Source organism: Urocitellus parryii, chromosome 4, assembly GCF_045843805.1.
Source record: "Urocitellus parryii isolate mUroPar1 chromosome 4, mUroPar1.hap1, whole genome shotgun sequence".
Lineage (NCBI taxonomy): Eukaryota > Metazoa > Chordata > Mammalia > Rodentia > Sciuridae > Urocitellus > Urocitellus parryii.
In genome coordinates this window covers 179,110,736-179,126,560 of record NC_135534.1, presented here as the reverse complement: position 1 = coordinate 179,126,560, position 15,825 = coordinate 179,110,736, and the positions used below count along the sequence as shown (strand labels likewise).

Sequence of the window (15,825 nt, the reverse complement as noted above, 5' to 3'; positions counted from 1 at the left end):
TAAATGATTCTTTGACACCAAATTTAGGACTTCAGAACAAAAATATTATTTTCACAGATAAATTATATTTATCCATATCTCAGAAGAATGGAGGCACCCCTGGATTCCCAACCACTATTTTTTTCTACAATACTTTCATTTTCTGGTCTCCTACAGTCCATGGAATTAGCTAATATAATGTTAAATTATATTGGAGAAAATAGTACTAAGAATAGACTGTCCAATGGCAAGATGAGACTTAACAGAGGGGACTAATACAAAGGCTCTCATTTAAGTTCAAAATAAAATAAATTACACATGTACTAGATAAAAGATCTGCTTAGCTGACTTGGGAAACTGATTTAACAACAAATTTTAAGAAAATAGACAATTTACAGTTAACTGTATCCAGGATGGTAGGGAAAACAGGGTACAAAATCCCACAAACGTTCCATATGATAAATATTTAGTGTTTCTTGAATATAAATCTGCCATATCACTCAGAAAATCAAATAATTAAAGTAGGAACTGAAAGTTATCCTAGCTATGGAAACAAATACCTCATTTTATAGATGTAGCAACCAAGTCCATTTATCTTACTATAACACTAAACCACACCACACATATTGGTATACAACTGTAATCCCAGCAGATCAGGAGGCTGAGGCCCTAAGCAATTCAGTGAGACCTTGTCTCTAAATAAAATATTTTAAAAAGGTTGGGGACGTGGTAAAGAACCCCTGGGTTCAATCCCCAGTACGAAAACAACCTAAACAATGACATCAAGATATAGTAAGTTTTGTTTCCTAAAACAGGAATCACCTGCACTGAATGACAGGTTGGTCTAAAATTTGACACTCGTAAGTTTAGCAAGATTGCTATTTTACAAGTTATATCAAGTCATACACCCAAGCTTTCATTTTACAACCAATTTAATGTAGGTTCACACCTTCAAGATGCTACAATTATAACAATACCCCTCATTTTTTTTAACTGCTAATCTACTAAACTCCAAATGTGAGATTCTTCAGGGTGAGGACTGAGTGCTTTTTTGCACATCTGTATCTTTAGGTTTTTGATCATTATTTGGTACATAGGATAAATCCAGTGCTTCTTAAATAAACATTGGCAGAATATTCCATTGGCATGCAGGTAGTTGTTACCACCAGGATCCTCAATAAACAGTGAAGCTAAGAATAGGCTGTCCAATGGCAAGAAACAAATTTTCTTTCACTTGTAACCACCTTTCATTTTGAAGTTCTTTTCCTATCAGTGCTCTCCTTTCAACTACCAAAAATTCCCACATTGGTACCTCTCCCTCAAAGCCCACTCAATGTAATAGATCTCACTAGAGAAAAACCTTTATCTTCATATAAATGGAGAGCAATAGGACATGTTCCAAATAACAAATAAACAAACAATCTGAACCAGAAGAAATGTAGCATATTATATACACAGCTTATATTCTGTTATTAATTTCCCAATTTTTTATATTACATTGTTTCTAACCTTCACTATGTATCTATCAATAGAACTGGGAAAGTAAAATGATGATTCTACTATGGAAGACCATGCAGTTATTTATCAAAAAAGAAAAGATGATATTTATATGTAGCAATGTAGACTGTTTCACCTAATATGTATTAAGTGAAAAACCATTGTGTAGAACAGTGTATTTGATATGTGGCAACATCAGTTCTTAAAAAAAAAAAAAAAAAAGGGAGGAAGGAAGGAAAGAAGACAGAGAGAAAGATACTGGCTTAAATACTGTACACTACAAATTATCTCCCTATGAAGGTACAAAAAAAAATAGGTAACCTCGTTTCCCAGGAAAGGTACTAGGTACCTAGAAGATGGGAGTGGGAAGAGACTTCATTACACACTCACTTATACTTTTGAAAAATGTGTTGTGAGCTTGGAAACACTTGAGTATATTATGCCTACTGAAGTTATAAAAAAAATTAAAATGCCTGTCCATCTTCATCCTTTTCCCCTCGCTCCTTCAAAACTGTAACTCAGCATACTCACTATATGGAGTATAGCCACTTTACACTAATTTCAAAATTTATGTTCTTTCTAGAAAATAATCTGCCAATATTCACTAAAAGCTTTTTAAAAGTTTATCCCTTTTAATCTATTCATTCTTATCCTTAGAATTTGAATAATAGATGAGAGCAAATATGTAAGCACACAAATGTCTGTTACAATTTTATGATGGAAAACCTGTATGAATGACAAAATGATGACAGAATAAATTATGATACAATCATAAATGGAAGACTATATGAACATCAAAACTGATATTCTAAAAGCATGTTTAAGGATAGGAAAATGGACACATTATTAACTGAACAGGAAGGGTAGGAATTAAAACTGCTTATGGTATAATTATGATTGTGGTTCTGTCAAGTGACCTTTCTTTTATTTTTGTTTCACTTCAATGAGTTGAGAGTGGTGTGTTAACACAGAAAGCAGATGTGTGCACTTAATGTTACCCAAGGCCTTCAAAAGAAATGGGAAACTTCAATTTCTACCAGTGAGTGTTAAAACAATAACTAAATTTCTTATTTTTCCCCAATCTAAACATACTTTTGTATAGTTCCTTATTAGACTTTAATTTGACCCCTTGTTATTAAGAATATAGTGATTAAGTCCATGGAATTCAGAGACAAAAAGACTTAGTTTGACTCCTATCTTTTCCAGTCATACACTAAGTAATCCTTAGGAAGTCACTTATTTGAGCCTAAATTTCTTCAACTTACTTCCTAAATTTATAATAGCTCAGTCACAGAAGATTTATGGGCTAAATGAAGATTATTTGAGGGCTAAAATGAATCAGTGTCCAACATCTAATAAAATGCTTAAAATTTTGTTTATGCATTCATTCAACAAGTATTTCTTTAAGCTCCTACAACTTGCCAATTCATGTTCTAGATGTTGGACAGAAAATCAGAACTGGCCTTCAGACAGCTGTAGGAAGCAACACTGATAGAACACAACGTACACTATAGGCACATGAACATTCACAGGAGCTTTCTCTCATGCAGTTTTCTAGCAATATAATTGTTTAAAAAAGGTTAACCCAAGAATGTTGCTGAAGTAGCATGAGAGGTATTTTCAGCCTCAGCATCAAAGGTGGAAGACTAGGTGTCATTGTAAAGTTGCAGGAGACAATCTGGTTCTTGGTGTAGTCTAGGATGTCCTTTAGGAGGACCTCCAATGCTCACTTCACCACCTTCTTGATATCATTTTTGGCAGCTTTTTACAAACAGCACATCAGATCCGTGACCAACACACTGGGGTCAGGCACTCTGAAGGCCATGCCAGTGAGTTTCCCATTCACCTTAAGGATGACCTTATAGCCCTGATAGCATGAGTGGATGCCCTGATGATATTCTGGGAAGCCCCATGGCATCATGTCAGTTTACCAGAGGGACTATGGTCATGAGGCCCTCTATGATTCCAAGGTTGTCATGCCTTAGCCAGAGGTGTTATACAGTGGTACAGGAAGCACTGCAAACAAATTTGAGGGAGCTGTACTTCCCAACCTTAGAAGACCTGGGGGCATCAGCAGAAAAGGCAGAAACAATGACCCTTTTAGCTCCAACCTTCAAGTGAGCCCCAGCCTTCTTCATGGTAGTGAAGACACCATCAGACTCCACAACATATTCAACATCAGCATCACCCCAGGATCTTGCTCCTGAAAGATGAAGATGGGTTTTCCATTGATGACAAGCTTCCAGTTCTTTGTCTTGATTGTGCCATTGAACTTGTTATGTGTGGAATCATATTGGAACAAGTGAACCACGTAGCTGAGGTCAATGAAGGGGCCATCAATGGCAAACAATACCCACTTTGTTGGAGTTGGATAACCAGGTGCCCAATATAGCCAAATCCATTTCACCAACCTTTACCACCATGTCTCAGGGACACAGCTGGCTCTACCCAAGAATATGTGGCTGTCTGTCAAATAGGGAGGAGCACATAGCCCACATACTACTCTTAACTGATTACCTTAGTAAGGGTAAACTACATATGACAAAACTTAAATGATGAAATCTAGCCATCTAGCTTGAAGAATATTTATGTAGCCTTTTAAAAAAATTAAAAAGATAAAGAAGAAGAAATAATTGTAATCATGGGGAAAATGAGTGTTGAGAACATAAAGATTCAAATTTATACATGGATAAAAAAATAAGAGGGCAAAGAATGAAAGTAAAATGCACCGTGGAAAGGAGGAGAGAAAAATAATGAAAAAAGAAACAGGAAAGCAATAGGAAAGCAATCTGCAGTGCTATATTACATTTTCAGTATCAAGACTAATTTTACAATGCTTTGGTGGGATGTGGAATCAGGATTTATTTTCTCTCATTGAGAAACACAAGCAAACTTGCCTCTGGGATATATATTTTTATTATTTTTTTTTCACCAAATGTGAAATGAGATGAAATAAGTAAAACTACTTTAACTTGTTTATTTTGGTAAAATAATTACATATAATTATTGTTGAAGGAAATCTACAATAGACCATCTTGATGTTTTTATTTAAATCCGTTGCACACTGAATAACAAAATTAAAATGTCAGTTTCTCAATTGGAGAATACTCAAATCAACAGCCATGTGCTAAACAAAGACCCTCAATTAGAGCACATTATAGTTCAATTTGGGAATGAATACATCAAGCCAAAAAAAAAAAAAACATATTTTGTGTGTTTGTGTGCACATGTGTGTATATACACAAATAAAAGTCCACGATTTCTGCTTTTCTATCTCCATGTTCCCCCTCTTCAGATATATGAGATATCCTCCATGTTCAGAGCTCACAAATATGTATATTAGTTCTTGCTTCTAGTTAAAAAAAAAAAGAGCCAGTTTTGTTTTTCTCATGGAACCTGTTTGTACTTCAATGCATATTTAAGAATCTTATATTGTAGAAATGTAATAGGATGCCTGCACAAGGTGTCCTAGAACTATAAATATACACTATTATGTAATCAGTGAGGTTCACACCTAGGAAATCTAGATGGAATGGTTACCCTGAAGCATGTCAACAAAAATAGGAAGGTTTAGTCCTTTCCTTGTTGAGTCAGTGAGAATAAGGAAACGCTGGAACAGATTTAAAGTAGCCAGAATAAGGAAAATAAATCCTTATGAATCATGAAGTGATAAAAACAAATCGTTCACTTTATTTCTAAATGGTCCTATACAAAGACTTCTACAACAGATTCTACCGAAGTACAGGAAGCTTGTTTTTCTGCCCCCAAATCAGAATGCCTCTAACCAAAGAATGCCTCTGATGCAAATGCATGTGGGTATCTTTCATATTAATATAGGGTTACTGTGAGACTGGTATGGTAGGGCCACACTCTTTGATTAAGTGTGGTTTCTCCTAAAGTCATTATTCCCAACATTCATCAGCCAGAAATGACACAGTTCTTTAAGCAGGAAACCCAAGCAAAAACACTCTAGACCTGGCCTACTTGGGCCTGTGTGAAGAAAGGTAAACGTCTGACTCTGTTCATCTTTGGTGGTAGTACTCTGATGATGTCTGCCAAATGGAAATAGGCCAAAAAGATAAGAACATTAGGAAAATGCTTTGTAAGCCAGGCTAAATAGTTTCATGTTGCTCTCTATTCATTATGCCCTAGCTTTTAGCAAAGCTTGATTTAAATATCCTAGCCTTACGTCAGCTGTTCCATTGGCATGAGAGAAAGACTAGTGTCCACACTTGAATCAGAAGTTTAAACTGGACAAGAAAGACGGTGGCAGTAGTACTAAACCAGACCCTCAAAACATGTTAAAAAGAAAGCCTGAAGCAGGAATGGTGGCACATACCAGTAATTCCAGTGACTAAAGAGGCTGAGGCAAGAGGATGTCAGGTTTGAGACCAGCCTCAGCAACTCAGCATAACAGTTTCAAAACAAAAATTAAAAGAGCTGGGGATGTATCTCAGTGGTAGAGCACCCCTGGGTTCAACCCCAGTACATAAAAAATAAAAAAAGAAAGAAAGAAACCAAGCCTGAGAATTAACACTGCCAGGTCCAGTGATATCTCATTACCCACTTGGAGATTCTCTGAGGGTTGCAATCTTGGCGTTTTAATGAAAGTGGCAGGCTCCTCCTGAATTCTCAATAACAGGCAATGAGAACTATGTAAACTATCAAGTTTCCTTATTTGCCCTTGCTGCTAGAAAACTAAAAGTTAAGTCTAAATTGTCAAAGCTTTCCTCAGTTAAAATTGTAGATAATTTCTTCTCCTTTTACTGACTTGTTCTTTTGTGGTCACAGTTTTGGTATTATCGAATTTTATTTCAAGCTTACTAAATCCTTTTCTGGAAAATGACTGGAACATGAGCCAATCAGTAAGTAAATTTTTATCATTCAACAAGAAAGTTACAAGATAGTGCTTATTTTAAAACCATGAATCCTGGTTTAGCCTGTATGTTCAATAGTAAACAAGTAAATTGGGATTATACCTAAAAGTACAAAATTCTGAAGTAGAAACAGAGCTTAAACATAATCAAATCCAATCTACTACCCAATGCAAGTTTTTTCTACAACTTCTCAGAGAGATTATCTAGCTTTTATCTGGATATTTCCAATGACAGTTAACAAACTCTCTTATAATGTTCCATTTTTTATGACAGCTACTTTTGATAGAAAGACCTTTTTCACATTGAGCTGAAATTTGTCTCTCACTACCAATCATTTCTAATTCTCCCAAAAGTCAGTCTTCTACTCATTTAAATATATAATTCCCACTTATCTAATACCAACAGTTGTCAGGCTTGTGCTAGGAACTTCATAAACATCGATGTATACTATCTTTACAAGAGCCATGTAAGTTAGGAGTTATCCTCCTTGACACCTATTCTGATAAACAAAGATTATATTAAATTGCTGGGAACCAAGTCACATGAACTGAATCTGCCTTCAAAACTGGAAAGAAAGCAAACTTTGATTGGATCAATCTGAACAGAAAATTAAAGATGTTCTAGAAATACAATGGGAACAGTGTTTGGCTCATGGAACAAAACAGTAGCAGGAAACTCATTTAATAAGAGAGCCATCAGAGAACTCTAAGCGATAACTAAGGTGACATCTATAACACTGCAATTACAACCTGACCAGTAGTATAAACTCATGCTCCAAACAGAAAACTTCCCATGTTCTATCTTAGTAGACACTAGAGCAGATTCCCAAGAGACCTACATTTTACCTCACTTTAGTACAACCAAAAGATCATGTTTTGAATACATACTGCTTTGGTGTTATGGAGTTCGGGGGAAAACACAAAACATGGACCTGCAACCTAGGAGGAAAGAACACTGTGGTGAGCTGAGCAGAGCTCCCAGACCCAAACTAGGACTTCGGGATTAAAATACACCATGTAAGGTGGTCTTTTGGGCCACTGGAATCCAAAAGAAAAAGAGAATAAGGTGAAAGGGAAATACTGATAAGTCCTTTCTTTGTAGGTTCTCTCCTATTTCCAAACAGGATCCAGTCTTTTACCTTCATTGACTACTGAACAATTCCTTTGGCTACCTTTACCTCTAAATCAACATGCTCAAGCCAGAATTAATTTCCCTTTAATCCTTCTCTCACCAAATTTCTTATTAAAGACATCTTCCAGGTGTAAAAACTTCACTTTTTCCCTTTTATGAAGTCCTTCTTAATTTCTGCACTATCTTTTTTTAAAATATTTTTTTAGTTGTAGATGAACACAATACCTTTATTTTATTTATTTGTTTTTATGTGGTGCTGAGGATTGAACTCAGTGCCAGGCAAGTGCTCTACCACTGAACCACAAGCCCCGATTTCTGCACTATCTTTTTTTTTTTTTTAATATTTATTTTTTAGTTTTCGGTGGACACATCTTTATTTTATTTTTATGTGGTGCTGAGGATCGAACCCAGCGCCCCGCACATGCCAGGCGAGCGCGCTACCGCTTGAGCCACATCCCCAGCCCTCTGCACTATCTTTTTAAAGCTGAGATCCACTGCCATTTAACAGACATCTACTCATGCCTATGATGCACCAGGCACTTTCTATGCACTTGAAATACATTAGTGAACAAAATAAAGGTATCTGCTTTCATGAAGTTTATATTTTAGTAGGAAACAATAACCATAGTAAGAAAGTATACATGGTAAGTAAATACTGATATCAGAAGAAAGGGTTACAACAGAAAAGCAGAGTAGATAATAACAATTTTTTTGAAAGTAGTCAGGGTAAACATCACTGAGAAAAAGGTGACATGTGAACAAAGACTTGCAAGTCATGAGGGAGGAGGCCATGGAGATTATGTGGGGGAATAAGAGCATGCATGCAAAGAACAGATCAACTCCTCTCATGTTTGAAATGCCTCAGAGCCACACTTCTACTCCATTCCAGATGCCTTCAAAACAACTCCCAAACCTCCCTAGGTAACTCCCCTCTGCTCCATTTCCTCTGTCATACAAGAAAACATTTTTTTCCATACTAAACAACCTGCCTAATTTTCAAGGCCGATAATTCTCTCACCCTACCTTTTTATATCATGACCTTTTCACTCTTTCTTTAAAATTCTTGAAAGGCAACATGTTATTTCTCCACACATGTCATCTTCCCCAGCCCAGGAACACTTCCCTTCCAGATGTCATCCACTCCAAACCCTGCCATGCTGCAAGGCACAGAGATCAAATCCCATACCATTTCTGTAAAGTAGTCCTCACAGTTGCTATTACTGAGTCTGAATATACTATATTCCTCCAACCTTGTATTTCTTTTCTCTTTCTTTTTTTCTTCTTCTCCTCCCCACCCCCTGCCCTGTACTGGGATTAAACCCAGAGTCTCACACATGTAATTCTATCACTGAGTTAAACCCCAAGCCCAGGCTATTTCTTAAAAGCAAGTCAGTTTCATCTTTTTTTATACTTCCCATCATGTTGCTCATTATTAAATATTTGCTAAAAATGAGTTAGCTACTTCTTCTACAAGTTAAAGCTCTTTGCCAACTTAAAAACACTTTTTTAAAATTCTTTTTGTGCTAAGATTTGAACTCAAGGTCTTGTACATGCTAAACATACACTCTGCCACTGAGCTACAACCCCAGCTTCATTAAAAAAACAAAACAAACAAAAAACCACTTTTATTAGCTTTGCTTAACTGCTGAAGTGGAATGATTTTTACTTAAAAAAAAAAATGCACAGGGACAGGAAAAGATAAACTGTTAATAACAGATTTTCCCCCGTAGTTCAAATTTCTAGTTCCATGCTTGTGTTACTTACGGAAGCAAAGTTTTCTATGAACATACATAAATTGATAAAAATAAACGATCAACTATCATTAGTGAAATTCAAATTATCTTAAAATATAAGGTCAAAGATGGCAAGCACCTGAGTAAACTGTCGTTGCAAAAGAGCCAAACTGCAATTAAGAGAAGCTGAAGCAAATTCCCATGGCTGAAAGAAGACATCCTTCCTGCTGAAGTGGCTCTAACAATATATTTACTGTATTAAAAAAAAAAAAAAAAGCAGCACAATAAATGCAAAAGAGCACTTACCCTGAAGTGCTTACATGCAGGCTGCCCCATTGATTAACAGCATGACCTCAGTTTCCTTGTTTGTCAAATGGAAACCAGATGCTCTTCTATTTATAAACATTCATAGATAGAAAATAGGTCCCAATATGAACAAACTCCTCTGGTCAACTCTAATTATCCAGGCAAATGGAGTTAATGGTAACAAACAATCATTTGAGTTTCAGAGGTTGGACTATTGTTAATCTACAATTGTTCTAATTCAAGAAGGGTCTTCCTTTCTTAAATTTATGATTAAAGGATGAAAGACAAAATACTAACATCTTTGGTTATTGTTAAAGAGAGTTGAAAAGAATGGTTAGAATCAATGTCATCAAAATGAAGATATACACATAAAAAGATCAATAAATGGTTCTTGATTTAAAAACAAAACAAAACAAAAAAAACCACAGATATCTTCTGGTCACCCGGACCTGGAAACAAATGGACTTAAAAATAATCTTTTGGGAATTAACCAGCACGTAAGTAAAAAATTTGTATGTTACTACACAACTACCATTCAGGGTTGGTTATGAGAATTAAATGAGACAAGGCAGGTAGAATGGCTGGCACATTATTATATTCTTTCAAGAAATGTCAAAGCAACCCATGTGTACACAGCCTGCAAGTCATTCTTACTAAAGTTAGAAATTATTTCATGTTGCCAAAATGAGCAAGCAATTTTATAAAAGGCCAAACATGATCTATAAAATTGGACCCAAAAAACTAATCATATGTACCCCATTAGTGCTTGATAAGGGATGTCCAAAAGGAGAAAACTGACAAGTCAACCAATTTTAAGTTCATGCTGAAGATAAGCAAGCACCAGACATCTAATAAAATCTACCTGTAATATTTGGGCTGAAAGCAAACTACACAACTAAAAATGTATACAATTCAGAATGGCAGCAAATTTTAATGTTTGTGGCAACTGCTTAGATTTGTCATTGAGAAAATGCAATTAAGAAAGGCATTAAATAATAGCCTATGAATTAAGAATTTGGTTGGGTCAAGATAGATCATAAATTTGAGAAGACTCTAAAAATTTCCTGGAGCTAGTTCTATGAGACAAAACATAAAAATCCCTAAGAGACATGCCAGCATCTGCCCTTAATTCCAGAAGCAGGAAGCAAAGATGTGACCCAATCACATGCTATCAAACCACAGTCCATCTGTTCAGAGGACGCTGCATTATGTAAGACATGACCAAAAAGAACAGCAAAAGGAATGTGGTCAGCCAACATCTGCAGGGGGCTCTGTGGTCTAAAGAGATGCTCTTATATCAAAAGGGCCATCCGTAGGGTAACAACATTTTCAAAACTCACTTCAATTATACATGAGCATATCTGATGCAATATAAAGGCATTACAAGAATGGTGTAGAATCTGGATAACTTTCAACCAGACCTAGAACCTTTCAGCAAGGGTCACCCCCATATTAGCACCCCCCTGCCGCAACAAGAACAAGATTTATCTTCCACATGATTAGTTTGATCACAACAATTCCCTTATGCAATTCCAACAGCAAAGGATATCATCTAAAATTCTAATCTAACCAAGGTTGTTCAAATCCAGCCTAACTCAATTATACTACTTAACCCAAGACTGTCTTCCAAACTACTACAAACTCACTTTTCTCAATCAGTAATCAGTATACCAAGTGTCCTTTTATCATCAATAAAAAGGAAAAAAAATTTTAAAAAAAAACCTGACCTTTCCCTTGAAAACTTTTAACCTATAATCATTCTCCCTCCCTCCCAACTGCAGAACTCACTTTTTTTTTTTTTCAGAACTCACTTTTCATAAATTCTGAGAAATTCAAGACCAGTTTCACTTAGGGAGGTCATCCCACTAATCCTATTCCTCCTCCATCTTTGAGTTCTTCACATTTTCAAGATTTGGAATCAGAAAAGCATTGTTCCTGGCCAAGTTCTACCCTTGTGCAACCCTGAGGAATTCACTGAATCTGAGTTGCATTTTTGCACCTGTAAACAGAAGTGATGATACACCTTTGACTTTACCATTAGAAAGCCTGGTGGACATCCCATCATGTTATTTTCCATCACTCAGCCTATCTATGTTACCTTTCTGTTTTGTTTCCAGCCATTTACTGTAGTTTTTAGGATTGGGGTTGGGGGTGGGAGGGGAATAGAGGTTAATACATCCAAACCCTACAGTACAGAATAAGAAACCTATTACTAAAGAGTAACTTGTCAGTCAGTCAATAAAAGCTTTTATTTCCTATCCTAAAGTAGGGCCCAGGTTAGTGGGGGATATAACTTTAAGAACTTTAATACTCATCAAATCCTACTGTCTGCCTATCTGAATTCTAGCCACACTTCAAAGCCAGTTTAAGTCCCATAGTGTCCAGGAAGGCTTCCTCAGACACTCAGCCTACACTATTTCACTCTTTGAATACGAATGCTTCTATACAGGAGTGGAATTAAAAATATGTAATAATTGGCACTACAAGGGTAAAAAAATCAATCAGAAAGGATATTTAACCAATCAAAACATAAGTGACCCAATGGGAACTGCTGATTGAACATCAGTCCTAATTACTACTAACAATACAAAAGAGTATCCTGAAACTCAAATATGCACACAGCTTCTCATCTGATCTTCACAACCATGTGAATTAGACAAAATAGGTTATCACCCATTTTCTGCAAAAGTAGAGGTGAATTGGGGACTAATAACCAAATCAAATAACTGCTTCTTTCATCACACCATATAACATTTCCTGGTTATATACAGAGAATCATAAATTAATATTGCATAACCTATACTAGCATAAAATAGCAGGACTGCTCAAATGGAATTCATTTAATCAACAAGTATTTATGCAGAACAGGATATAAAACACAGTACTAGGTTCTGAGGCCATGAAAGAAAGAAAAGGTGTGACTCTTGCCCTCTGGGTACCTAAAATACACCAATGCAGTTAAATAACAGTGCAAGATGGTAGAAATGGACAGCACAAGCTTTAAGTGCTATAGGGTTCAAGGAAGTAAAGAGCTCAAAGAGAACTAAACCAGTATAGGAAGTAAAGACTGAAAATACTCTCCTCATGCTCCACAAAAGATGCAAATTAAATATGTAGTGAAAAGGCTCAACAATCTGGAGTTAGTGGGAAAATAGAGACTACTGGAACTGAGGGTTTGCAGTTGTGAGAAGTGAGATTTCTGATTGGATTCGCTAAGATGACCCAATCAGAAGCCTCAAGCTTTGCTCTAGGTGCTGACTACAAATGGGAAATCCTATAAATTTGTACAGGATGATACAGGAAGATTAGCTTGGCAATAGCCCATGGAAAAGCCTAGATGAGAGAAACACTGGAAAGCAACTAGATGTGGGTGATAACAGGCAGAACTAAGCGGATGGCAACAAGTCAAAAAAGGCAGCAGAGTTGAGTTTTAGGTATAAAGGAAGTAAACAGCATTCTCACATGGGATATGTATGTAGATATCGTGGTACTAAACTGTGTAACAGGGACAATGAACCAATTTCCCTAGAACAATTTATGTTGGAAAGACCAGAAGCTGAGCAAAGAAATACAAAAGTGATCCTCAAACAATAAGGAATGATAGCAAGTCTTAAATAGGGAAGCTAAATTATTAAAAAAAAAAAAAAAGTGCACTTCTTCAGAATGTATAGAGTGAAGAACTGAAATATCAACTTAACCAGATCAGGGGAGGTTGTCTGGGCTTTAAGTAACATAAGCATTTACATCAATTTTATACTGTTAAGTGTGCCCAAGTAGGCTGTGAACTCCTCCTGGGATTGGATGAAGAAATATTTTGAACATCCAATTAAACCCAACACTGTTTCTTAAATCCACAAACACTTGAAATACTGTAGGTGGAAAAGAGTGAAGTATTCTTCAAGTAGTAGTACTGAAATATTATTTTGTTTGATGAATAATTACATTAATTCTCCCACTTATTCACACAGTCATCCTGCCTTCCTCCTTATGCCAAGGTCAAAAGCACAATTGTTTCCTCTAATGCAGATCTGTGTAAAGGGACTCAAGAATGTGCGAGGAATCAGAGAAAAGCCAATTTGATACTCAAATTGTGGGGGCAAAATATAAAAGTGAGTAATAAAATCAACTGCCTATCAGATGATTGAAAAATTAAAATGGGCTATGCTAATTTGGTGTATATATCAGGAGTTTAGATTTTGAAAATAGTGAACAGTAAGTGCAAATTCTAACTTGAACACTTGGTAAATACTTGCCTTGCACCTCAGTTTTCACATCTACAATAAAATGGGGCAAAAGCCACTAGCCCTGATGGTTTGGCTGTGGGAATTAATGTACTTTGGTGTTCTTTATGCATTTACAAAATAATAATCTCAATAAACAGTAGCTATTAGTATTCATAATAATTGGCATCTCCAGTCTTAAGAGGTTGTTTTTTTCAACATTTGCTACCGGATTTCAGAAACAGAAATGTACTTTTGCTCTATTTTAGTTGCTAATGTTGAGACTCTATATTTTAGTTTCCTATATGTTAGTTCGGTCGCTAACAAAAGTTTTTCACTCCTACCCTCGCCAGAGTAGATGACAACCATTTATTACTACCCGATTTCATATTTTGGAAAGCCGCGCAAGCATTCTCCCTTGAAAACTAGTCACACAGACTTCTGGTTCTAAAATACTGTGACTGATTAAAAGGAACATCACAAGCAATGTTCCTTCGAGGAAATGAAAGCATTTGATCAATTCACAGAGTCATTCCCATTCAAACATTCCAAACCCTGCCGAGTGAGCAAACGTTCAAGTTTCTACTACGAAAACAATCCGTAGCCTTCTGGTTACTGGACTCACTTCAACATTTCCAGACGCACGAAAAGAAGAAACATTCCGCGCATCTTCGTGCCTCCTCAAACAAAGCTTCGCAGCTCCCCTTCCACCACCCCCTGGCTGGAGAAGCAGCCCTTTCCGCAGGATTGGCCCGGGCCGGCGCCAAAGCCCAGGGCAGCACAGCCGAGCCGGGGGTCTGGGCTACGAGGGCGCCCCCCTCCCACCGCCCTAGGACGCCCTTCGGGCTCAGAGCCCACACCCGGGCCGGGAAGCCGCCGCCGACCCCAACCCCGCCCGGGCCCCGGCAGCCCCGACCCGCCTGGGGCTGGGGTGCCTAGTGCAAAGCCACACGGTGTCAGAGCGGGAGGGCAGCAGCGGTTCGGCCAGTGCCCGCCAGCCTCACACCTCCGGTCCTCGCCCACTCACTCTCCAGAACACAGCCCCAGACCTCGGACGGCTCCTCCCGACGCCACCGCCCCCGGGGAGCCCCAAGTGGGGCGGCCTCGGGCTGCCGGGCAAGTCCGCCGCGCTCCGACCCACGCTCCCGCCCGCCTGCGGCTCGCGTGGCGGCCGCTGCCAGGGCCCAGCACCGCCACCTGCGCCCCCGGCCCCGCGCCATGTTTGAGAAAGAGCAGGAGCGAGCCAGAGGCCGGGCCCGGCCCGCGCGCCCCGAGGCCGCCCGCCTGCCCGCCGCCGCTCACCCGTCGCCCTCGGGAGCAACGTGGCGGCCGCTGCCAGCACGAGGAGAAGCAGCTGGCGACGCGGAGCAAAGGCTCCCGCCTCCATGGTCCCGCCGCCACCGCCTGTGGCCCGGCCCGGCCCGGCCGCCGCTTCGCCTCAGCAAGCTTCGCCTCGCCCCACCTCCCCCGCCGCCGCGGCGGCCTCGCTCCGGCCCTTTGTAACTGCTCCGGGGACGCGCGCCCATTGGCTGCCGGGCTCCCGCCGGCCCCGCCTCCCGCCGGCTGAGAGCGCCCGAGCGGGACCCGGCCCGGAGCCCCGCCCGCGGGCCCGTCAGACAGCCAATGTGGAGCCGCGGGCGCCAGCCTCTGGGCACGCCCCTGCACTCCGGGGGGCCGTGCTGCCAGACCCCTGCCCTAGCCCGAGCTGCTCCCGGCTCCCGGCTTCGGAGGCGAGTGGGGGCAGGGTCTAGCCAGCCCCTGGCCTGCAGAGCCTTCAGCCCTCTTAGCGCGGGGCCGAGCCGATGGGTGGGTCTCTGTGTGAGTTGCTTTGGAAAAAGACTGTGGCCACTTGACGCTCTTTTCTTTCACCTCCAACTGCACCATGACCCCCCATTCACAGCCCTGCATCAGCAAACCCCCAACACGCGCCACCCAGATCCGCTCTGTGGTCAGCCCCTGCATCTACTCCAACTTCCCCTCCCCAGACCTATGCCTCAACTTTCAACAGATCTCCGCCAAGACTCTTCCTCAGTGTCATTCATAGACGACCCAGGCACCTATTTCTTACTACTCTTAGTGTCC

At 39.3% G+C, this 15,825-nt stretch overlaps 1 protein-coding gene and 1 pseudogene across 2 annotated transcripts in view; both read right to left on the bottom strand.

Moving 5' to 3' along the window:
* Tgfbr1 (transforming growth factor beta receptor 1) overlaps positions 1-15,195 on the bottom strand; it is a 57,693-nt gene extending 42,498 nt beyond the window's left edge. For both annotated transcript variants that reach the window (XM_077797066.1, XM_077797067.1), the window contains exon 1: positions 15,046-15,195. In XM_077797066.1, the coding sequence (XP_077653192.1) occupies positions 15,046-15,130 (85 nt within the window). In that variant the 5' untranslated portion in view covers positions 15,131-15,195. The remainder of the gene's footprint in view (positions 1-15,045) is intronic.
* Positions 3,057-14,963, bottom strand: LOC113201437 (glyceraldehyde-3-phosphate dehydrogenase pseudogene; annotated as a pseudogene).
* Positions 15,196-15,825: the final 630 nt, after the last annotated feature.